At 39.6% G+C, this 22,852-nt stretch overlaps 2 protein-coding genes across 3 annotated transcripts; both read left to right on the forward strand.

Annotated features, from left to right (window-relative positions):
• Positions 1-3,389: 3,389 nt before the first annotated feature.
• On the forward strand, positions 3,390-14,842 carry LOC146582789 (adhesion G protein-coupled receptor G1-like). 2 transcript variants are annotated; one of them, XM_085290159.1, is made up of 12 exons: positions 3,390-4,055; positions 4,365-4,419; positions 5,106-5,193; positions 5,334-5,462; positions 6,293-6,442; positions 6,533-6,587; positions 6,683-6,774; positions 8,736-8,854; positions 10,926-11,200; positions 11,801-11,903; positions 12,072-12,400; positions 12,486-14,842. In XM_085290159.1, the coding sequence occupies exons 1-12, from the start codon at positions 3,998-4,000 to the stop codon at positions 12,596-12,598; spliced, it is 1,566 nt and encodes a 521-aa protein (XP_085146285.1). In that variant the 5' UTR covers positions 3,390-3,997; the 3' UTR covers positions 12,599-14,842. The 2 variants fall into 2 exon arrangements, with proteins under 2 accessions (XP_085146285.1, XP_085146234.1); XM_085290108.1 differs by having other exon boundaries at positions 3,393-4,055; positions 4,362-4,419.
• Positions 14,776-22,852, forward strand: slc7a6os (solute carrier family 7 member 6 opposite strand). Its single transcript, XM_085290199.1, has 5 exons — positions 14,776-14,991; positions 16,329-16,658; positions 18,195-18,401; positions 20,639-20,771; positions 21,985-22,852. Exons 1-5 carry the CDS (start codon positions 14,803-14,805, stop codon positions 22,125-22,127), a joined length of 1,002 nt encoding a protein of 333 aa, XP_085146325.1. The 5' UTR covers positions 14,776-14,802; the 3' UTR covers positions 22,128-22,852.

Below are 22,852 nucleotides of genomic sequence, written 5' to 3' on the forward strand. Positions count from 1 at the left end.
ATGGGAAGTCCCATCACATCTGTCAAACAACTCACGGTTACAGCTGTTCAAAACACCACGAGGCTGGCTGACATGATTGTGATGGGCAAGCCGTGAGTGCTCAGACTGTGTTTATTGAACGCAATATGGATGAGATCTTGGCTCTGCAACGGGGAATTGATACAGGGAGTGCAGAATTATTAGGCAAATGAGTATTTTGTCCACATCATCCTCTTCATGCATGTTGTCTTACTCCAAGCTGTATAGGCTCGAAAGCCTACTACCAATTAAGCATATTAGGTGATGTGCATCTCTGTAATGAGAAGGGGTGTGGTCTAATGACATCAACACCCTATATCAGGTGTGCATAATTATTAGGCAACGTCCTTTCCTTTGGCAAAATGGGTCAAAAGAAGGACTTGACAGGCTCAGAAAAGTCAAAAATAGTGAGATATCTTGCAGAGGGATGCAGCAGTCTCAAAATTGCAAAGCTTCTGAAGCGTGATCATCGAACAATCAAGCGTTTCATTCAAAATAGTCAACAGGGTCGCAAGAAGCGTGTGGAAAAACCAAGGCGCAAAATAACTGCCCATGAACTGAGAAAAGTCAAGCGTGCAGCTGCCAAGATGCCACTTGCCACCAGTTTGGCCATATTTCAGAGCTGCAACATCACTGGAGTGCCCAAAAGCACAAGGTGTGCAATACTCAGAGACATGGCCAAGGTAAGAAAGGCTGAAAGACGACCACCACTGAACAAGACACACAAGCTGAAACGTCAAGACTGGGCCAAGAAATATCTCAAGACTGATTTTTCTAAGGTTTTATGGACTGATGAAATGAGAGTGAGTCTTGATGGGCCAGATGGATGGGCCCGTGGCTGGATTGGTAAAGGGCAGAGAGCTCCAGTCCCACTCAGACGCCAGCAAGGTGGAGGTGGAGTACTGGTTTGGGCTGGTATCATCAAAGATGAGCTTGTGGGGCCTTTTCGGGTTGAGGATGGAGTCAAGCTCAACTCCCAGTCCTACTGCCAGTTTCTGGAAGACACCTTCTTCAAGCAGTGGTACAGGAAGAAGTCTGCATCCTTCAAGAAAAACATGATTTTCATGCAGGACAATGCTCCATCACACGCGTCCAAGTACTCCACAGCGTGGCTGGCAAGAAAGGGTATAAAAGAAGAAAAACTAATGACATGGCCTCCTTGTTCACCTGATCTGAACCCCATTGAGAACCTGTGGTCTATCATCAAATGTGAGATTTACAAGGAGGGAAAACAGTACACCTCTCTGAACAGTGTCTGGGAGGCTGTGGTTGCTGCTGCACGCAATGTTGATGGTGAACAGATCAAAACACTGACAGAATCCATGGATGGCAGGCTTTTGAGTGTCCTTGCAAAGAAAGGTGGCTATATTGGTCGCTGATTTGTTTTTGTTTTGTTTTTGAATGTCAGAAATGTATATTTGTGAATGTGGAGATGTTATATTGGTTTCACTGGTAAAAATAAATAATTGAAATGGGTATATATTTGTTTTTTGTTAAGTTGCCTAATAATTATGCACGGTAATAGTCACCTGCACACACAGATATCCCCCTAAAATAGCTCAAACTAAAAACAAACTAAAAACTACTTCCACAAACATTCAGCTTTGATATTAATGAGTTTTTTGGGTTCATTGAGAACATGGTTGTTGTTCAATAATAAAATTATTCCTCAAAAATATAACTTGCCTAATAATTCTGCACTCCCTGTATACCTGATGACCAGTGAGGGACATTAGCCCGACTGCAAAATCGGATGCAGTTGTTCACATTAACCCAAACAACAGCAAGTTTATTTATTCATGCGGGTGGCTGTGGCTCAGGTGGTAGAGCAGATCAGACTGGAAGGTTGGTGGTTTGATCCTTGGCTTCCCCAGTCTGCATGTCAGATATCCTTGGGCAAGATGATGCGTTCATCGGAGTGTGAATGTGTGTGAATGTAGATTACTTTGTACTTGTGTTTAGAAGTGCTTGAATGGGTGGATGAGGCATGTTGTACACAGTGCTTTGAGTACTTGGGGAGAGTAGAAAAGCACTATATAAGAATCAGTCCATAATCATCTCCTTCACTCATTCGGCTCTGGAACAACAAATTCTTCTCCTTGATAACAGGACTCTGTTTTGACTCTCTGCCCCTATCCTTCAAGGACACCTGCATCAGCCGAGGACTGTTGACTTTTGCTTAACCAGGTGAAAGGACACACTCTCTCTCAAGCTGAACACAGGATACACACACACACACACACACACACATATGCATGTACACTGATGCAGATATACACTCACCCCCCCGTCCCCATTCCAAAGCCTCTGATGCTTGCTACCCACCTGATGCAGACGGTCCAGTCCAGCACTGGAAAAGGCTGCAGGACAACATGGCTGCTGTCTACACCGGATCATTCCTTACCCCATAGAAGCCTAGACTTCCCACACCCCACCTAACTCCTCCAACTCACATTCCCAGGCAGCTGAGAGATACAATCTCTAGTGAGTCCAGGGTCTGCCCTGGGTCCTCCTCCCAGTAGGATCATGATCTTGGAATGGGAAGTGCTGGTTCTCATTCCTGCTGCTTCACACTCAGCCACAAACTGCTCCATTCAAAGCAGAAGGTTACCGCACGATGAACACATCATCTCAAAAAACCCAAACAAAGACCCTCCACCACCTTGCCATGCTTAGATATTCTGTCCAACACCAACCGGAAACAAGTACAACTTACTACCAGTGATATGAACCGAGCTCTGGCTTTATTTGTACAGGGACAGAATGGTCTGTAAAAATGAGCCAGGCACCCCATTCTCCTCAACAGGATATCCTGAGGGACCCTGTCAAATGCCTTCTCCAAGTCCACAAAACACATGTATACTGGTTGAGCAAACTCCTACCCACCTTTGAATATCCTTGAGAGGTTTAAGATGTGGTCTAGTGTTCCACAGTCAGAACAAAAAAGTCATCATTCCTCCAGAATCCAAGGTTTGACTAACTGGCAGACTGTTCTGTGCCCTGGCATACACTTTCCTAAGGAGGCTGAAAAGTGTGATCCCCTATTGTCGGAGCTCTTCTTTAACAGGGGAACCACCACTACAGTCTGCCATTCCAAAGGCACCCCCTGAGATCTCCACTGAACATTTCAGAGGTGTGTTAACCAGGACAGCCCTACAACATCCAGAGCCTTCAGGAACTCAGGAAGGCAGCATCAAAATAAACCCATAGATATATTATAAAGACATGAAGTACAAAATACAATATTTACATACAAAATATAGTGAAGGAGTAGCAGAAATAAGCTGGAAATAAGCATAATAGATTAATTTTAAATGGTTTCTATGACTCAGTAATGAAACCTTATTTAACTGAGGCTTTTGTAATGGTACTGATGGCTGTAACTATCAGCATGGTTTGAAACAGGGTGCAACAGTACTCTGTGTTGGATTTTTTTACTTTGGAAATGTCTTTTATTTTTTTAAACTTATTTCCTAACTCTCTTTTTTTCTTTAGGGTGGATTTTAAGATTTCTGTCAGACTTGTTTTAACATTAATTTATTGAAGTTCTTTGCCCAAGTTATGATCTCATCAAGTTATCTTGTGTTTATGAATGTTTATCTTTCTCTGGCTCTGTCTGTCAACCAAGAAGCACAGCATAGAAAGGATTAAGGTCATACCATTAATTCAAATGATAAAGCCTTGATAAAACAACTGATAATTTTCCTTCATGTAACCATAGCAGCAGGGTCTCCGGCAGACAACGCTCAAACTGATTCACTGCCTGTGTGTTCAGTGTGGTTATATACTGTCTGTGTAAATATTTCTATCATAACTCAGAGCAACAACTCGCTACTTGAACTTCTGCCTCTGCCAAGAACATGTGATATATACAGATGTGAAACTCCCACTTTGTCTCAGTTAGCAAGCCTCAGCCAAGCAGAGCAACACCCTGTGGACCTCATAGAGCATACCTGTGTTTGTGGCTGAGTGAGCCACGATGTGGATTACATTTTTTCTAGTTACAATCTTCTGTTTTTCTATGTCCCAAGCTGTGGGTGAGTAAATTTACCATATCATTCCTATGATGTTTAAAGTTGTGTGCTTGTGAGGGAAATACCACTCTAACTGTTATTATCTCAAGGTTGTGGATTTTCTCAAACCACGAGAAAAGTAAAATCACTGACTAGCATCTCAGCTATCAGGTAGCAGGAACGCTAAGTTCCTAGTGTTGATCAAACAGCTGCTTCTCACTTGCCTCTGGAGTTAAATGTCACTTTGATGTTTTATCACCTTTCAGTCTTGTTTAAATGTATTAATGATGCTAATTTTGATCCCTTCACTTCTGGTGTGTATCACTATAGCAGACTACTGTGAAAATGTTCTCCAGGAGTGCCTAAAAGGGCCCACTGCATGGACACGGTAATTCGTTTTATTCTGTACATCTCACATTCCTGCTTTTGAAAGGTTATATCATCTTTCTCATGAATAAATAAACTTGCTGTTGATAAATACTAGTTTAACATAATTGATACAACCTGAAGGAGAGATATGATCACTGTTTATGCATTCACTCCATATAACAGAAGTTACTGCCTGTTAAAATGTTTTTATCTCTACATAGGCTGCTTTTCAGTGTTTTAACATGGTTTCATCATAAAAACGTACTAAGTGTATAATCTTTTTAATTTATACCGTAATCTCAATCAAATGTGACACTGAGGGCTCCTGGCAAAGTGTCTGTGTATAAATAAATATTTATGACATGAAAGGACACTTTGTCACATTTTGAGATGCATTTGACACTCTGGAAGCGTAGGACATTATTTTTAAATTACTGTCAGGGGTTTTCAAAGATCAGTGCTATAATGTGTCTAACTGGAAAGGGTGTTGGTTGCACTCCCCAAAATAACTGATACTTTTTAAAGCAAGTAAATATAATATATAACTGTGAACAAATGAAATCAATAAATTCAAATCACACCAAAGCAGACTGTGAAATAATTGTTTTTTTCTTATTTATTAATTATTTCTATTAGTTTATTGTCTCTGTCTTCAGTTATATCACTAATTTGTATATCTGAACTATGTTAAATTTCTGTTGGTAGTTGTTATGAGGACAAAATTATGACCTGCAAGCCAAGAGGTCGCTTCATGGCAGGCATCAGACAACTCAAAGTAGACTCGCTTCAAGAGGTGAGGTCATTTGGAGCTGAAGTGCTTTTTGGAAGTGAAAAAATTACATTTTATCTGAATTGCTTTATTTTTGTATTAATGAACTCAATAAATAACAAAAACAGAATATTTAAAATTTTGTTTTTGTGTATACGCTTCAGGTTGATGTGAGTCCTACACATGAACATAGGGTTCACATCCCATCATCAGCTCTCCAGAGAAGCAGAGGAAATGTGCCTGAGGTGGAGGTCCTGGTGGTGGCCTCTGTAATAAACAGCAGTCATTTTAAGGTCAGTGACTCCAGAAAGAGAACGTTGATGTCATTCACTGAAAAAATGCTGATCTGTGGGGGTTGCAGGTTCAGTTTCACTGAAGGCCACAGTAGGAAATGAGAAATACTGTCCTTTATATCATGTCAAATATGTACGTCTGGTAGTATATTTAATCAAATCTTAAATTTCCATGTACATATACCCAGAAATCTCACCAGTTTTGTTTCACATTCCTGAAAATGACAAATCAGTTGTGTGGGAAGTTTCATAAACAAGAGTAAAAACATGTTTGAGCATGTAGTTCAGCCTTCAGCCTCCCTTCTTCCCTCGAATTAGTGCACATAAACTTGCCTTTACAGCTCAGGTACAGAAAACAGAAACATACTGGGCTGTATGTCTCTTGTAAATTTGGCAACTTCCTAAAGTCGCTGGTGTCCATCTGTAACTCCACGTCTCTTGTCATGCTGGTGTGTGGATTCAAACATCACAATCACAATGTAAATTATGTTCTTTAAAAACAGATATATGGCGCTCTGTTATACAAACGTCTTCTGCTAAAAACAACCTCAGACTTCCATCTTTGCTTGCATCTGCTTTCCTGTTTGTTCTATTCTGCTTTTTCTAGCTTGTAAGCTTTCAGGTGGTTTTGAGTGTTGAGTCTGTTTAGGCTGTTTACTGCGTGGGTGTGTGTAGTTGTGTAAACCACATACTAACAAATGTGTTAGTATGTGGGCTGAATTTAAATTAGTGAAGGGCTAGATTTGGCCTGTGGGTCTTCATGTTAAGAGGAGAGTTTTTTGCAGTCAATCTCATCCCAGCACTTTGTTCACGTGTCTCACACATTGCAGCTAAGTCCTCGTTCAAAAGGCAGGCAAATACAGTTTCACCGCAGAGAAGGCACTGTGTTTAGGGGCTCAGTCCTATCGGTGAAGGCAGGAACTCTTTCAGTGAATAACCTCCAGCAACCCATCAAGTTAATCTTCAGACATGACAAAGAGGTAAGAAGACATCAAAATGGTTGCAACAGCATCTTACTTTGAAAATCTAATAATCTGTTTTCATGGTATTTCTATTCATTTTTTTCACAGGTGGAAAATGGGACTTGTGTATTTTGGGCGGAATCAGCAATGGGAAATGGAACAGGTATTATTACAGATGTCAGCCTCCAGTATAGTCATTTCTAAATCTAAAGAAGATTTACAACTACTTAATGTATTTGTACGTATTTATTTTATTAGGTTATTGGAGCACTGAAGGCTGTGAAACCAGTAACACAGGAAATGAATTTATTTGCAGCTGCAACCATCTGAGTTTCTTCGCTGTGCTTGTGGTAAAATGATAACTTCTTTCTACAGAATGTAATAAAGCCCTGTGATAAAATCTGCGCTTGTCTAATCAGTGTATAGCAACTTTAATTAGGAACAGCATATGAATTGAGTCTTTAAAGAGTTTGAAGGGTGATATCTTCAACTTAAATGCAAGCAACAAAAGAGCCATTTTCTCTTGGAAGTTCCCACATATAATAACAAATTCTAACAAATTCAATTCAATTTTATTTATATAGCACCAAATCACAACAACAGTCGCCTCAAGGCGCCTTATATTATAGAGTAAAACCCAACAATCATATGACCCCTTATGAGCAAGCACTTTGGCGACAGTGGGAAGGAAAACTCCCTTTTAAAAGGAAGAAACCTCAGACAGAACCAGGCTCAGGGAGGGGCGGCCATCTGCTGCGACCGGTTGGGGTGAGAGAAGGAAGACAGGATAAAGACATGCTGTGGAAGAGAGACAGAGATTAATAACAGGTATGATTCAATGCAGAGAGGTGTATTAACACATAGTGAGTGAGAAAGGTGACTGGAAAGGAAAAACTCAATGCATCATGGGAATCCCCCGGCAGCCTACGTCTATTGCAGCATAACTAAGGGAGGATTCAGGGTCACCTGGTCCAGCCCTAACTATATGCTTTAGCAAAAAGGAAAGTTTTAAGCCTAATCTTGAAAGTAGAGATAGTGTCTGTCTCCCGAATCCAAACTGGAAGCTGGTTCCACAGAAGAGGGGCCTGAAAACTGAAGTCTATGCCTCCCATTCTACTTTTAAATACTCTAGGAACAACAAGTAGGCCTGCAGAGCGAGAGCGAAGTGCTCTAATAGGGTGATATGGTACTACAAGGTCATTAAGATAAGATGGGGCCTGATTATTTAAGACCTTGTATGTGAGGAGCAGGATTTTGAATTCAATTATGGATTTAACAGGAAGCCAATGAAGGGAAGCCAAAACAGGAGAAATCTGCTCTCTCTTTCTAGTCCCTGTCAGGACTCTTGCTGCAGCATTTTGGATCAGCTGAAGGCTTTTCAGGGAGTTTTTAGGACATCCTGATAATAATGAATTACAGTCGTCCAGCCTGGAAGTAATAAATGCATGAACTAGTTTTTCAGCGTCACTCTGAGACTTTTTTAGAGACTAATTTTAGAGATGTTGCGCAAATGGAAGAAAGCAGTCTTACATATTTGTTTAATATGTGCATTGAAGGACATATCCTGGTCAAAAATGACTCCAAGGTTCCTCACAGTGTTACTGGAGGCCAAGGTAATGCCATCCAGAGTAAGAATCTGGTTAGATACCATATGTCTAACAAAGTAAGAGATGCTTTTCAGATCTTAGCTAACCCATGCATTCAATTTTTAAATAACATTTGATTGAAGGAGTTTTAATTTAGCACTTCAATTTAAAAAAAACAAAAACAAAAACAAACAACTGAATTCAGTGATTTGCAAATCTTATGAATGCATGTGGGAAAATACCCTTAATTTGAATTTGTTGGCAACAACAAATCTCAAAAAGGTTGGGACAGGGGCTATAAAAGGCTGGAGAAATAAAAAGACAGCTAGAATAACATTTTACCTCTCATTATATATATTCCCAACAGATTTGCCTTGAATAAATTTCTGTCCACAAAAAAAGGCAGAAAATCAATAGTGGATACTCATGATTTCCGGTGGAACTTACATGATTCTGTCATGGAAGTCACTGAATGGGCTGAGGAACACATCCAGAAATCTTTGTCTATAAAAACGGTTCACCATGCCATATGAGAACTTGAAGCAGGAGTGCAGCAGTCTTCTATGGGTCAAAACTAGAGTGAAAAAAGTGGAAAAGTTGTTATAAGAAGAGGTGGAGTGATTTTAAATTATAATACCGAAACTATTTGACCGAGGCCCGTGGATAGGCCTCCATTAAACATCTTAACATAGACTTCATTTCAACAGTGTCTTTTTATGTTCCAGAACCCACAATTATCAGTGAGTAAATCTCATTCGGAGACACTCAGCTACATCACTTACATTGGATCAGCACTCTCCGTTGTCTTCACATTCATCAGCTTGATCATCTATATTTGTCTACAGTGAGTACATATGTTTTACTTGAATGTCCTTTTAACTTCTGCCATGTTTTGATATTTTCTCTAGTATTACATTTTAAAGAGGTGATGTGTTGATAAAGAAATATATTATTGTTGGCTTAGTTCATAGAAAAAATTCTAAAGGTCAACCACTGACAGAAGTTATGTTGTGAAAGACTGGTTTATTGCATCAGTCAGACCAGTTTAAATGTACTGTGTCACATCTGGTGGGAAACAAACACTTGCACATAATCTTTCCTAAAGTGTGGCACCCCACAGTCGTCGGTCAAAAACTGTTCACACTTGACTGATCCTCAGTCAAGTGTGAACAGTCCTGAAGCCCTCTGCATGTTTGCAGACAAAATTGGATTTTTTTTTTCTGAAGCTGAAGTCTATGCAGTTACATTAAAACAATTTCCCCTAAAGCACTGGTTCCCAAACTTTTTTTGCTAGGCCCCCTTTGTTTTATAAGATTCCCACTGTAACTTCACTGTATAATGAGCTAACATCTCCAAAATTTCAGTAATTATAAGAAGTGTTCATGTGAGATAATGTTTGTCCGTTATTTGGACAGTGAGCCCAGTGCGTGCTCCCGACGCAGGGGAAACCTACCTTGGCACAAGGGCTGGGTATCATCAATGATTTCTAATCAATTGGATTCAGATTCGATTTGATTAAATTTTGCCCCAGACAATCAGAAATATTATAATTCTGATCATTTATCAGTACTGACACTTGTGAGACTTCATCAGAGGTGTGAGCATCACTGCAGACACCTTTGTGTCAAAGTAACTGAGGATAAAATACAGATGGGAAACTGTTTTAAAAAATACACTGAGAGAGAGAGCTGTGCAGGAAGCGTGATTTTATCGTAGTGGACACAAAACGGTGAAAGTAAGAGGGAAGTAATGATGATATTTATCAAATGTGAAGTGTAATTTTGATCTTTTGCTGCCGTTTCAGTGAATTTAGGTCAGAGAGTGATAAAACCTGCAGCATCAGAAGCTGTGAGGTGTCAGCTTTCAGCACCGACAGCGTGCCCGTGTATGTGCCGTCGGGTGAGAAAGCCGACATCTCACAGATTCTGATGCGTCGGGTCTGCGCTTTGTGTTCACATCTTTGTGTGGAATCCTTTTTCCTGCCATCATTTACTATTTTAGCTGTTTGGTGGTTGTTGATATAGTTTTGTGAGTTTTAACCCGAGATCCTGGCATTTCTGGCAAAATACATTTATATTTAATAATCGATTCAGGATTAAATAAATGATCGGAAAATCGAGTTTTGAAACCCACCCCTACTTGGCACCACTGTTGTACAGGTGAAGCCAATGGCAAGATATGCTTCATCACATTTTCTAGTCTTTGGCTTGGAAGTTGGTTCGGAAGCATATTTGGCGATGCTTCATCTTCTGCTTTGTGTTTGTGTGGGAGCTCCGTCAAAAAACCTGTCCATAGCAGTGTCCAAGGCTTCTTTTATTATTCATACCCCACCCCCCTCCGCCAATGGCTTTGCACCCTCCACTTTGGGAACCACTGCCATAAAGGAAGTAGCTGGAAGAAGAAACAGAAAAAGGAGCACTGGATCCTCTGACACTTATCTCCTTGGATTAATTAAAGGCAGTTAGGATGCAAAGATAATCATTATTTTACATAAAACCTATACATTATTAAAAAGGGGTTATAGTCTTCAAATAAATAAATATAGTAGCAAATTATGAAGAAATATCAACATATGGGTCATACTCTAAATTGCTACATTTATTTATTTAAATTTACTTCATTTATCTCTAATATTACTTTGAAAGGGTTTAGTTCTTTCTTCCTCCAGCTTCATCATCTTCTTCCCATTTTTGGCAGTCTTGGTTCCCGTACTCTTGGTTACATATAGAACAGGATACATTATCTGGCATATTTAGTCTGACAATAATTATGGGAAATCACAAGCTTCTCAGTTTCATCTGTGTGGAGTTACTATTGTTAGTGTTATCAAAATTGAGGGTTCAAAGCGAAAGGTTTAAAAAAAGGCCAAATTTCTTCCATTGTTAAAAAAATTGTAATTCTGTTTCTCTCTTTAGTCGTCGGCGTCCTGAGAAGACAACTAATCTGCACATGCAGCTAACAGGAGCAATGCTCTGCCTCCACCTCAGCTTCCTGCTGTCCTGTTTCTCGGCATGGCTGCTGAATGAGGACAGCCCAGTTTGTCTGGTTCTGGGTCTGATTTTACACTGGTCTCTGCTGGCCACCTTCAGCTGGACTGCTCTGGAGGGGTTCCATCTCTACCTTCTACTAAGTCGGGTTTTTAACATCACTTTCAGGAAATATCTTCTCAAACTCAGCTTAGTTGGATGGGGTGAGTAAAGTAAGGTTAAAACACAATTTCGTCAGATGCTGTCAAACAGGCCAAATGGAAATGGATAGTGTAGGTTTGTTGTTGTTGTTGTTGTTGTTGTCGTTTGATACTACAAAGTTGAGAAAACATCATAAATTTGGTGATTAAAATCCAGGTAAATGGCTAAATGAGATTGGTTTGTCCATATGGTATGTATACAGTATTTTTTCCATTTTCTACAACTTTTTTTTACTACAAATACTTCAGTGATTTGCTGAGAGTGTCCAATAATACTATATGAAATTGTAGCATGTGCACAAATGTCGAGTGATTACAATGAGCATGGAAAAAAAAAAAAAAAGTCCAGCAATCAGTGTCGTAATAAAGCCTCAAGGATGGATAATCTTGAAAGGCTGGTGAGTGGTCTAGATCCACACTCAACTTTTGTTTTTAATTATTTTTCATGTAGAGCAACTTCTTTTTCAATAGAAAGACTGCAGAGAAGTCATGTTTGCTAACATTTGCACTTCAAGCTGTAGCACATACAATTTTTTTTTTATTTTATCTTTGTAAATGCATTTAATACTTCACTTCAAAATCATTCTATTTCTACTTTTTTAGGCTTCCCGACACTAGTCGCAGTGATTTGTGCGATTTCAGGTGTTTATGGTAAATACACCCTGCACATGCGGGACGCCAAACTCTCCAATACAACAGCACACATGTAAGAAAATATCATCAGTAGGATTTTTATGCATGCAGTGACCCATGAGATTTGATTTCTTAAGACAAAAAAAATCATACTTTGGTGTTAACATTGGTGACATTTATATCCTGCCTCCAAAATGTTTTATATTTATTTAATACATATTTGTTTTTCAACAATGAGCAGATGCTGGATGAACAGCGAGTTCCCGAAGAAGCACCTTATAACCAGTTTCATCACTACAGTGGCCTTTCCTTCCTTGGTGGTGCTGTTTAATGCCTGTGTTATGGGACTAGTTGTGTTTAAGCTCTGGGGGATAAGAAGGGGTAGTGGAGGCTTTGGAAGCAACACTGGCTGGAAAAAGACAAACAAAAACAAAGGCTGGAATTTATGGAAGGACTCTGTTAAAGTGTTGGGCCTCAGCCTTGTGCTGGGGTTACCTTGGGGGTTAACCAGCATCACATATGTTTCACTCCCTGGTATCTATGTATTCACAATATTCAACTCCTGTCAAGGTTAGTATGTGACTAATTCTCGTATAAAGTATGCACTGGATTTTGATCATTTGTGAGAAAAGTTGCATTTTTTCTCTCTTATCAGGTGTCTTCATGTTCCTGTGGTCTTTGGCTTTGACCAGGAAGCCTCAATCGAACAATAACTCATCAACAGACACCTGTCAGAAAAAGCTGACCACCAGTTTAAATAACAGCTAAGACAAGTGAATTATCCTGACTTACAAACCCAATTCCAAAAATGTTGACATGGTGTGTAAAAGGTAACTGAAATCAGAATGCAAACAAATGAAACAATTAAAACCTCATATTTTATTCACAGCAGAACATGGAAAATATATCTAGTTTTTAAATCTGATAAAAATGTACCATTCTAAGAAAACTCCCAGCTTGAATTAGACGCCAGGAGAACATCTGAAAAAAGTTTGGACAGGGCCATATTTGCCAGTGTGTAGGATCCTCTTTTCTTTTATTAGAGAGGAAGCTGCAGACTCTATCACTGCAATATACAAGGTATAAATATGCAATAATTTACAGTATAAAGTGTCTTGAGGTGACTGTTCTTGTGATTTGGCACTATATGAATAAAATTGAATTTAACTGAATTTTAGGACGCAGAGACCAGCTGCTGGATTGGCTGTGCCAAATGTTTTTAATTTGTGAAAGGTTCGGACTGGAGACTGGGCAGTTCCACACCTCCACTCTCCTATTCCTATTATGCTGTTGTAAAACGTGCCTCTGTCCATTCTAAATTAGCTTTGAGAGCAGCTGGCAGTCCTCTCCATCTACTATATTTTTATATTTAAACAACTTTTAAATATTTTTATATTATCTACGTTCCACTGTGAATAAAATATGGCTTTATGAGAATTGGAAACCGTTGCATTCACTTTTTAGTTGCATTTTACACAGCATTTTCTTACATTTTCCCAATGACATTCATATATTATGGTAATGAAGACTCATTTTATTTGTTGATGTTTTTTTTCTCTTCTTTCTTATTTTGGAATCAAATACAAATATGATTTTTGTTAGTATATTCAACAATTAACTTGTGAATCATTTAATTAAAAAAGCAGTTACTGTGAAGATCATCTATATTCTTTAAACTGTATTATAGGTATAGGTCAGGTAATGTATCTGTCCTACAAACTTAACCTATATACTACAGAATGTTATTAATTATTGTTACTGTTATTGGCTAGACATGGTAGATATTGATCTTCATAAAGCAGGTGACTTCACTGCAGACTAATCAGTTCAGTTATGTACTCTGTGGTATTTTAATATTTCTGCATTGTTTCATCAAGTATACACTCACTAAAATGCTTGTTATGTTAGCTGACTCACTGTAGGGGTGATTCAAATTGTAATAGAGAGACAGACAATAACTGCAGGAGTAAATAACGGATAGGTTGTTTTTGACACTGCCCCCTGGTGACAGTAAACGCCTGCAATATGTTGACAAAGGTCTACATGACTGTCATCAATGTAGGGAATGCGAAAATCTATATAATCTATATTATTTTGCATAACCATTGTTTTACTTTGGGCAGCTGAAGTCTATTTTGTGGACAAGATTGTTGCACTGTTAGGCTATATAAACAGGATTATGAAATTTCACTAGTAAAAGGTCTTTGTAAAACAGTTATTCCACCCGAAACAATTTTCAGGTTAGTGCAGCACCATCTTTGTGTGATAACAGATTTATTTTTAGGTTGATTTTATGATCAAATGTTATATTATGTATAATATTATGTATAATACAATTTTTGTAATAAAATAAGTACAGTTTAAAAAATTTAAAAATATATATCAACACTGATCATGTTTTATTATTATTTTATTAACTGATTAAACCATAGATTGGGATGTTGGGCTATTTTTGATAACTATGTTTGAAAGCATTTTTAAGTTTGGCAAAACGTTTGAGAACCACTTGCGACTCTTTTGTCCGGAGACAAAACACTGTAGAACTTTGCAGCTCCATCATCACAAAAACAAAAAAAACAAAACAAAAAAACATTTATGTATTTGAAAAAACAAAACACAGCAATCACAATGACGTAATGTCTAAAAAAAATAGCAGAAGTCCACAAAGTCAGCTTTTAATTGGACAACGTTAACAGGAAGTGCTTTTACTTTGAAGTTTTAAGAAGTAAAATGTTTAATGTTTTATTGAGATTGTGGATTACAGTGATACATTGGAAACTCGTGACAGCAGTTTAGTTAATTTAACTATATAATAATACGAGGAAACGTATCAAGTAAACTACATCAAAGAAATTATTATAGTTTTACGAGTTTCTTCACATTCGTAGTCACCGGAAATAAAAAAGGATTGCGCTCTCTCGTGTTTCCTTTCTTTCCAACTGCCAGACACACTAAAGAGAGACGGAGACAACATGGATCCAAATACTACGATTCTCCGAGTGAAAAGAAAAAGGGGAACCGACCCCGCAGATGCTTTGCTGCTGGCATGCAAACGTATCCGTCCCGAAACGTCCCAGAGCTCAGGCGAAACGGTACCTGAGCCCAACGAAGCCGAAGTGGAAAACTCTGTCTTCAAACTCGTGGCGACCGTAGCAACACAGGTGAGGGGCCCAATGCTATCGCCAGAGCAGCGGTCAGTGGAAGGGGTAGCTTTTGAAAAATAGTGGTGGTGGGGGGTGGTATTTATCACGATAGTTGAAACCACTCAGAAGAGCTGAGTGGGTGATAGCAAGCTGAATAAAGCTGCTGAGAGCGTCACTTACTGTCCGGAACAACGCGCCTTTGTGCTTACTGTTGTTAGCAATCATGCTAGCCCTAGCTACCCCACAAACTGTTGTTAGCTTGTTTTTTTTTTTTTACGTAATTTGGGCCTTGAAAGCGAAGTGACAATTAAAATCCAGGCTGTGGTATGACTAACGTTTGAAGTAAATTAAATATTTACATGCGCAATTCAATAGACGAAATAAGACCCATTACGTAAGCTAATTAGATTAGCTGTAAACACTGCTATATACAGTTGTAGCACTGCATTTGTTTGTGTAATGTGTACACCGACCACTACGGTTTTCTTTGTGGGATTCGGTAAAACGGACAGATGGCTAATGCATCTTTTTCCACTTCAGTACATTTTGAGAATGCTTCCTTTAGTGAATGATGGGCGCAATGACTGAAAAATTGATATCACAATATTGATTCTGGTGAGCTTTTATATTGGGTTTTTTGTACTCAGTCTTGTGTCAGAAGTAAGCTGTCTTAAAGTTTTTAATGTCATTAGGAAGTGAAATGGGTATGAATAAAACCACAGCCAAAATGAGGAATACACCACTCCTAGGCTCTGATGAAAAAGTTAACTATTTGGGAGGCGGATAAGGAGTCTCTCCTTAACAGGCTTTTCTGTCTTTTCTGCATTTTTAGGTGCGTGTAATGTCTTTTTATTTTTTTAACAGTAGGCTTTTCCTGGTGATAACTATGCTTTGGGAGGTGACCAAGCAAATAACCATAATTGAGTCACATACAGTTAAGGCAAAGACTCTTTGTTACCTTACATATTTCTCTGGATTTTCCTTTTATTTCTTGCCATTTGATGAATGTTGATTGTCATTTTTGTGCTAGACCAAATTGTCTTTTGAGGGCACCAAACATTTCTATGCGCAGAGAAAATTCTGGTCATTGTGTTTTCAACATGTGAATCTTGCATCTTTGCACATGTCCTATTGCTACTATTGTCTATTGTTACAAATTGGTTGTTTCCCCGTTGTAGAAAATTGGATGTGGGGTTTTTAATTGTTGGATTTCGATAATATTTGCATTAAATTAGTGGAACCGCGAGTAAGATGAGTGTGCAGTTCCGGCAGCTTCTATGAGTTGGGAATTAAAAGGGAAATCCATATTTATGTTAAAGCCTCGTGGGTTGTTATCTTTGTCATCCCATCACCAGGAAGCTCCCGTTCAGACGCAGGTTCGACAGGCTTTGGCTCGGCCTCGCACGGCGCATGCACTGCGTACCTCTGCTGCCAGCTCACAGCGGATACTTGGTGATTTACGCAGCACAAAGTGGAGTACTCGGAGAGAGGAACGCTACAGAATACTCTCAAGCCACCGTGCTGGTCTGTCAGCCCCAGCAGAGCAACAGACACCACAGATGGGTGCTTCTGAGTGTGTAGAGGAAACGGGGAAAGAGACGGACAAATGCTGGGGGCTGGGTGAAATCCAGGTGGTGGATCTGATCCATGAGGATGGAGAGGACCAGGATAAACCTTCAGGCAAGGTAAGTTGATAGTTGGAGATTCTGGGTTTTGTTTGCAGCAGTTGTCCTAGTGCTGTTTGGCAAGCGTACTCATGAACAGCCCAATCATCAGTTATTATACTCAATTTAGGGTCCTGATATGTTGCACCTTTTTCACTTAGTGGAGGCTAAATTACAGAAACAGTCAGTTAAAAAAATAAATACCATGCTGCCGTCAGACTGTTAAAAACCATAAGTGGTTGTCCTCATAGGGCTGCTTGATTGTATTTGGGATTGTTTAACACAGATTATCATTTTACCAGAATTTACCAGGCATTAAGCTTTTACTGAACACAATTGTGCAGTTTAACAAGTGCTTTTCAGAAGGCAGATGCTACAAATATCAATATAATTCAGTTGCTGAGAGTCATCCAGTCTTAGCTCAACCACATGGCTAGCACAGTCATCAACTGTTACTGACGCTATTATCATTGGTCGGTCTCACAGATCCAATCTTCTGATTTCTCATCGTGTCAGCACATTTCCTATTCTGTTAAGTAAGGATTGTCCTGGTAATTCATTTACTATAGTCATTAGAAATTAGAGAAAAAAAAACATTAACTGGTCAAAAGTAAGAAATTGTTCAGCAAACAGGCAGAATTGTTAAACAAATAGTGCATGTTTATTTAAAAACCTTTTGGAAGTGCATTCTTCCCCAATCGAATCACATTGATCTCTGGTCTTGCAATGTTGGATTGGAAGTGTGGCTAGTGTTAGCAGGGCTAGCAGGAGCAGCAGCAATCTTTCCTTGGAGTTTAAAAACCATGCACGAACAACACTGCATTACTCCAGTTGAGCTTTCACTGCTGACAAATAGACAGGGAGGGAGAGAGAGAGACACACACACACACACACTGCAGGCCTAGCTAGTTCTAGACCAGGGGTGTCAAACTCAAATACACAGTGGGCCAAAATTCAAAACTGGAACAAAGTCGCGGGCTAACGTTAATATTTATTGAAACATATTTATTCCTCCAGATATAAGAATTAATCTTTTCTTATGGACTCAAACACGTTTTGCTGAAAAACTGAATATGGAACAAGCAAAACTTAATACTAAACAATATATATATTAGCTGTATAATACCAGTAGGCCAGCTCTAATAGTAATTTGGTATGGCTTCGCGGGCCAAATGTAATTAGTCTGCGGGCCAAATTTGGTGTCTGATCGAAGAGTCACGTTCATTTGGCTTTTTAAGAAGCGTTCAGGCTCGACCGTTTCAGTCACAATTTCAGTCGTGTGCTTCAGCTGTAGGAAAGATCACTTACTTTAGTGAGAATGTCTGGAGTTACTGCAGCCACTGGTATTACACTGCCTACCAGCAAACACATGAAGCTCACAACTTGCCTCTTCCTAACAGCATGTGTTTTGATAGCTACCGGTAAACAGCTGTGAGATTTTTAATTTTTTTTCAGTATTGATGTAAATGTCATTTAATTTGCCATTAGGCCCAACTAGACTGACTATCAGCTCATTAATTTGTTCCATTTCTAATCACTTGCTTTATTTTTCTAAAGATACTGTCCTCAGAACCAGATGAGATTCTCTGTAACAACACCAAGATGCTGCGGGGGCGTCTGAGCATATCTGGAGATAGACTGGGGGAAGAGCACCGAGAGCAGGACGATGGCTACGTCTATGATCTTTACTACCAGGAAACGGTCACCCCAGGGTGGATCCAGGACATCCTGTCTGTCAGAGCCTATGCTGATGAGGGAGAACTGGTGTGTGTGGATGGATGGACGGACAGATGAATGAGTGCTGAAATTGGAGTGAGTGAATGGGTGGAGTGGTCCAAATTTTACAGTGGGGCAAAAAAGTATTTAGTCAGCCACCGATTGTGCAAGTTCCCCCACCTAAAATGATGACAGAGGTCAGTAATTTGCACCAGAGGTACACTTCAACTGTGAGAGACAGAATGTGGAAAAAAAAAAATCCATGAATCCACATGGTAGGATTTGTAAAGAATTTATTCGTAAATCAGGGTGGAAAATAAGTATTTGGTCAATAACAAAAATACAACTCAATACTTTGTAACATAACCTTTGTTGGCAATAACAGAGGTCAAACGTTTACTATAGGTCTTTACCAGGTTTGCACACACAGTAGCTGGTATTTTGGCCCATTCCTCCATGCAGATCTTCTCGAGAGCAGTGATGTTTTGGGGCTGTCGCCGAGCAACACGGACTTTCAACTCCCGCCACAGATTTTCTATGGGGTTGAGGTCTGGAGACTGGCTAGGCCACTCCAGGACTTTCAAATGCTTCTTACGGAGCCACTCCTTTGTTGCCCGGGCGGTGTGTTTTGGATCATTGTCATGTTGGAAGACCCAGCCTCGTTTCATCTTCAAAGTTCTCACTGATGGAAGGAGGTTTTGGCTCAAAATCTCACGATACATGGCCCCATTCATTCTGTTCTTAACATGGATCAGTCGTCCTGTCCCCTTGGCAGAAAAACAGCCCCATAGCATGATGTTTCCACCCCCATGCTTCACAGTAGGTATGGTGTTCTTGGGATGCAACTCAGTATTCTTCTTCCTCCAAACACGACGAGTTGAGTTTATACTAAAAAGTTCTACTTTGGTTTCATCTGACCACATGACATTCTCCCAATCCTCTGCTGTATCATCCATGTGCTCTCTGGCAAACTTCAGACGGGCCTGGACATGCACTGGCTTCAGCAGCGGAACACGTCTGGCACTGCGGGATTTGATTCCCTGCCGTTGTAGTGTGTTACTGATGGTGACCTTTGTTACTTTGGTCCCAGCTCTCTGCAGGTCATTCACCAGGTCCCCCCGTGTGGTTCTGGGATCTTTGCTCACCGTTCTCATGATCATTTTGACCCCACGGGATGAGATCTTGCGTGGAGCCCCAGATCGAGGGAGATTATCAGTGGTCTTGTATGTCTTCCATTTTCTGATGATTGCTCCCACAGTTGATTTTTTCACACCAAGCTGCTTGCCTATTGTAGATTCACTCTTCCCAGTCTGGTGCAGGTCTACAATACTTTTCCTGGTGTCCTTCGAAAGCTCTTTGGTCTTGGCCATGGCGGAGTTTGGAGTCTGACTGTTTGAGGCTGTGGACAGGTGTCTTTTATACAGATGATGAGTTCAAACAGGTGCCATTCATACAGGTAACGAGTGGGGGACAGAAAAGCTTCTTACAGAAGACGTTACAGGTCTGTGAGAGCCAGAGATTTTCCTTGTTTGAGGTGACCAAATACTTATTTTCCACCCTAATTTACGAATAAATTCTTTACAAATCCTACCATGTGAATTCATGGATTTTTTTTTTCACATTCTGTCTCTCACAGTTGAAGTGTACCTCTGGTGCAAATTACTGACCTCTGTCATCATTTTAAGTGGGGGAACTTGCACAATCGGTGGCTGACTAAATACTTTTTTGCCCCACTGTATATTTGGAAAAATAAATGATGGTCAGGTGGTAAACAGGTGGCCTTTAAAGCAGAAATATTATTTGATATTTACAGGGGAGTATCCTGTCATTGCTATAAAATGATCGCTTGTTTGTAAACAAGCATCACTACTTTGTAATGGTGCCTGGGGAATGTAGAAACATTTTGTTGCATTACTGCCACCTTCTGGTGGTGGTAGTTCATTACAGTTTGGCACTAGTTTAAAATAATCTCAAAAGGGTAGAAGAGGGGTTAAGATGAGAAAAATGTTGGGGTTTTTTGTAACTTAACTGATGATTTTTAAATGGTGTTTATTTTAAAGCATTGAAAGTAAAAATTTAAGCAAGAAGATTGTTTAGTTTTGTTGCCCTGGATGTGTGGAGAAGTAATTTGCCAAAGCATACCGTTAGGGTTTCTTCTTATCAGTGATGACTCAAAATCTCACTGGTAATTTTTAATATCAAACCACAACACTGACTTAATCATTTATTAAAAAAAAAAAAAAAAAAAAAAGCTTTTCTGATAAATGTGGTGTTTTTAATCTCAGGTTCCTGACCTTGTGGTTCATGAAGAGGAAGTGTATGAAGATGAGGATGATGAGAACGAGGAAGGCAACTGGAGGAATGACTACCCTGATGAGGAGAGCAATACAGACAGTGACAGAGAGGAGCGCTATGGTGGTATGTATTTAGAAACATGTCAGTTATTCAGTGCTGCAGTCTCTACTTGAACTCCTGTTAATTTAAACAAATGTCTCCCATTTCATCTTTTACTATGATAGCAAGATGCCAAAAGTTATTTGGTCAAACCAGGTTAGTGTGATATTCTAGTCATTTTCACTCATAGACAGTATCCTAAGGTCTTAGTTATACTTTGATTGTCTAGACCTCTGCATTACGAAACTTAGTGTGCATAACTTGAGAATTGGTTCTCTACAAGAACTCATTCAAAGTCGTTCATTTCCTTCCTTCCTTTGCTTGCCAATCAATTGCACTTGCACTACATTTAGCTGATTTCAGTTGTTGTGCCAGAGGAGGAAAATGGTGGCGCAGTCTACAGAGTGGATATAGACAGTACTTTTATTCATATTGTAAAAGAGGCTGCAGTGTCCGTTTCTACCTGTTCATGTTTCTAAAGTAGAATCACTGTGGCGATCCATTTGAATGTCTGTGTGCTGGTTTTCATCTTTTGCTTTTTGTTGTCAGTTTTGCATTCATACTGAAATACCAAGAGAAAGCTCATATGAGTATCCTCATTAAAATACAGATTTGTGTTGGTGTGTGGGACTGTAGCCTGTATGTTTGTATTGTTACATTGATATTTATGAGAGTGCATTTCAGTTCATTTTAAGGAGAAATGCCAAAGTAATGTAACAAGTAGTGTATCGTGTTACTTTCTCCTGAGTGTAATTCGATTAAATGAAATTTATTGATCCCTAGGGTTTGTTTTTTTTTTAAGTATTCTGATTCTGATTAAGGAAACTACTGCATTACTTTTAAGAAAAGTGTTCTGCTTAAGACTGTATGTAGGACATGGATGGAGCCACCACGTCACTCAATGGTTTTTGTGGTCTTTCAGACCAGGAAGTTAACATATATGGGTGAGAAGGTTCGGTGCTGAGGTTTGTAGATTGCATCGATAAACTCGCAAGACAGACATAGATACGTGCTAGTTGTTGCTAAGCAACGGACTGATGAAACACTTACTAAAACTAGAGTACAGATTTCGCAATATTTACCAACTTCAAATGGCAATTCAGTGAAGTTCAGTTCACTAAGCTGTTGTTTCTTGCTCCCTGTGTGTTTGCTTCATTTTTCAGCCTCAGTGTCACTTAGTGCAAACAAGTGTTAAATGGTGTTTATTTGCTAACCATTGCATTTGCCTTCTGTGCAGGATACTGGGAGGAGGAACACTCCTACAGCAGGAGGAGCTGGCAGCGCTACCAGAGGGAAGTGATGCATGAGCTGGGCTGCCGTGGTGGTGACGACGACGACAACGGCGATGATGACGATGGAGACAAATATGATTCCGATTGATCTGCTCTTCACCCCACTTGTAGTGGATCTTTCCAGTTACCTTTCCACAAGTAACCCCTTACTCTGTGCAACATCTGTGTAGCAGAGACTGAAAAGGTTATAAAGAAATCACTTTTCACAGTGTAGCAGTTTATGTGTAGCACTCAACAAATGGGCAACCTTTCTGGAAAACACCGGGAAACAATACCTTGGTTAAAAACGTGCCAAAAGTATTTTGTCACAGTTATGAAGTTCAGTGGCCACTAACTGATCAGATCATTTTCCTACACAGATGGTGATGGAGTAGGTGAGTTATTTGCAGAAGGGTCCCGTGTGTCCTTTTTGGTTTTTTTTAAACTGTGGTGGAGTGAATTCATGTGTGGATGTTTGTTCAAAGTGGATGTGTGTTAGAAAATGTTGCACATTAGTGTGGTATGCCTCGTATGCTTTGTGCTCTTATCCTTCTGTTAGTGAGACGTCTCGGGCCGCGCGTGGTTGCAGTTTAGGGTGTTTGCATTTTGTGCATGGTACGTGCGTGAACGTATAACTGTGTTAGATTTTTTTTTTTTTTTTGCATAATGTGAAAGCGTGGTGCATCAATTCTGTTGTGGGTGTGCGAGTTGGGTTCAGAAAATCTCCTCTGGAGTTTAAATTGTTTCTCTTGGATGCCTGTTCTGTTAAGGTTTTTGTAAATATGTAGATGTGTATAAAAGAAAAGCTTTCAAAATAAACATGAAACATCTCAG

The sequence above is a fragment of the Mchenga conophoros genome, linkage group LG1, assembly GCF_057382185.1.
Source record: "Mchenga conophoros isolate Kocher_MC1m ecotype Shallow Benthic linkage group LG1, M_conophoros_male_GT1.1, whole genome shotgun sequence".
Lineage (NCBI taxonomy): Eukaryota > Metazoa > Chordata > Actinopteri > Cichliformes > Cichlidae > Mchenga > Mchenga conophoros.

Coding starts and splice junctions, on each gene's coding strand:
- LOC146582789 (XM_085290108.1), top strand. CDS start 3,998: ATGTGGATTACATTTTTTCTAGTTACAATCTTCTGTTTTTCTATGTCC. Junction 5,463..6,292: donor TAAACAGCAGTCATTTTAAG/GTCAGTGACTCC, acceptor CACACATTGCAG/CTAAGTCCTCGTTCAAAAGG. Junction 12,401..12,485: donor AATATTCAACTCCTGTCAAG/GTTAGTATGTGA, acceptor CTCTCTTATCAG/GTGTCTTCATGTTCCTGTGG.
- slc7a6os (XM_085290199.1), top strand. CDS start 14,803: ATGGATCCAAATACTACGATTCTCCGAGTGAAAAGAAAAAGGGGAACC. Junction 18,402..20,638: donor ATGCTGATGAGGGAGAACTG/GTGTGTGTGGAT, acceptor TTTTAATCTCAG/GTTCCTGACCTTGTGGTTCA. Junction 20,772..21,984: donor CAGAGAGGAGCGCTATGGTG/GTATGTATTTAG, acceptor CCTTCTGTGCAG/GATACTGGGAGGAGGAACAC.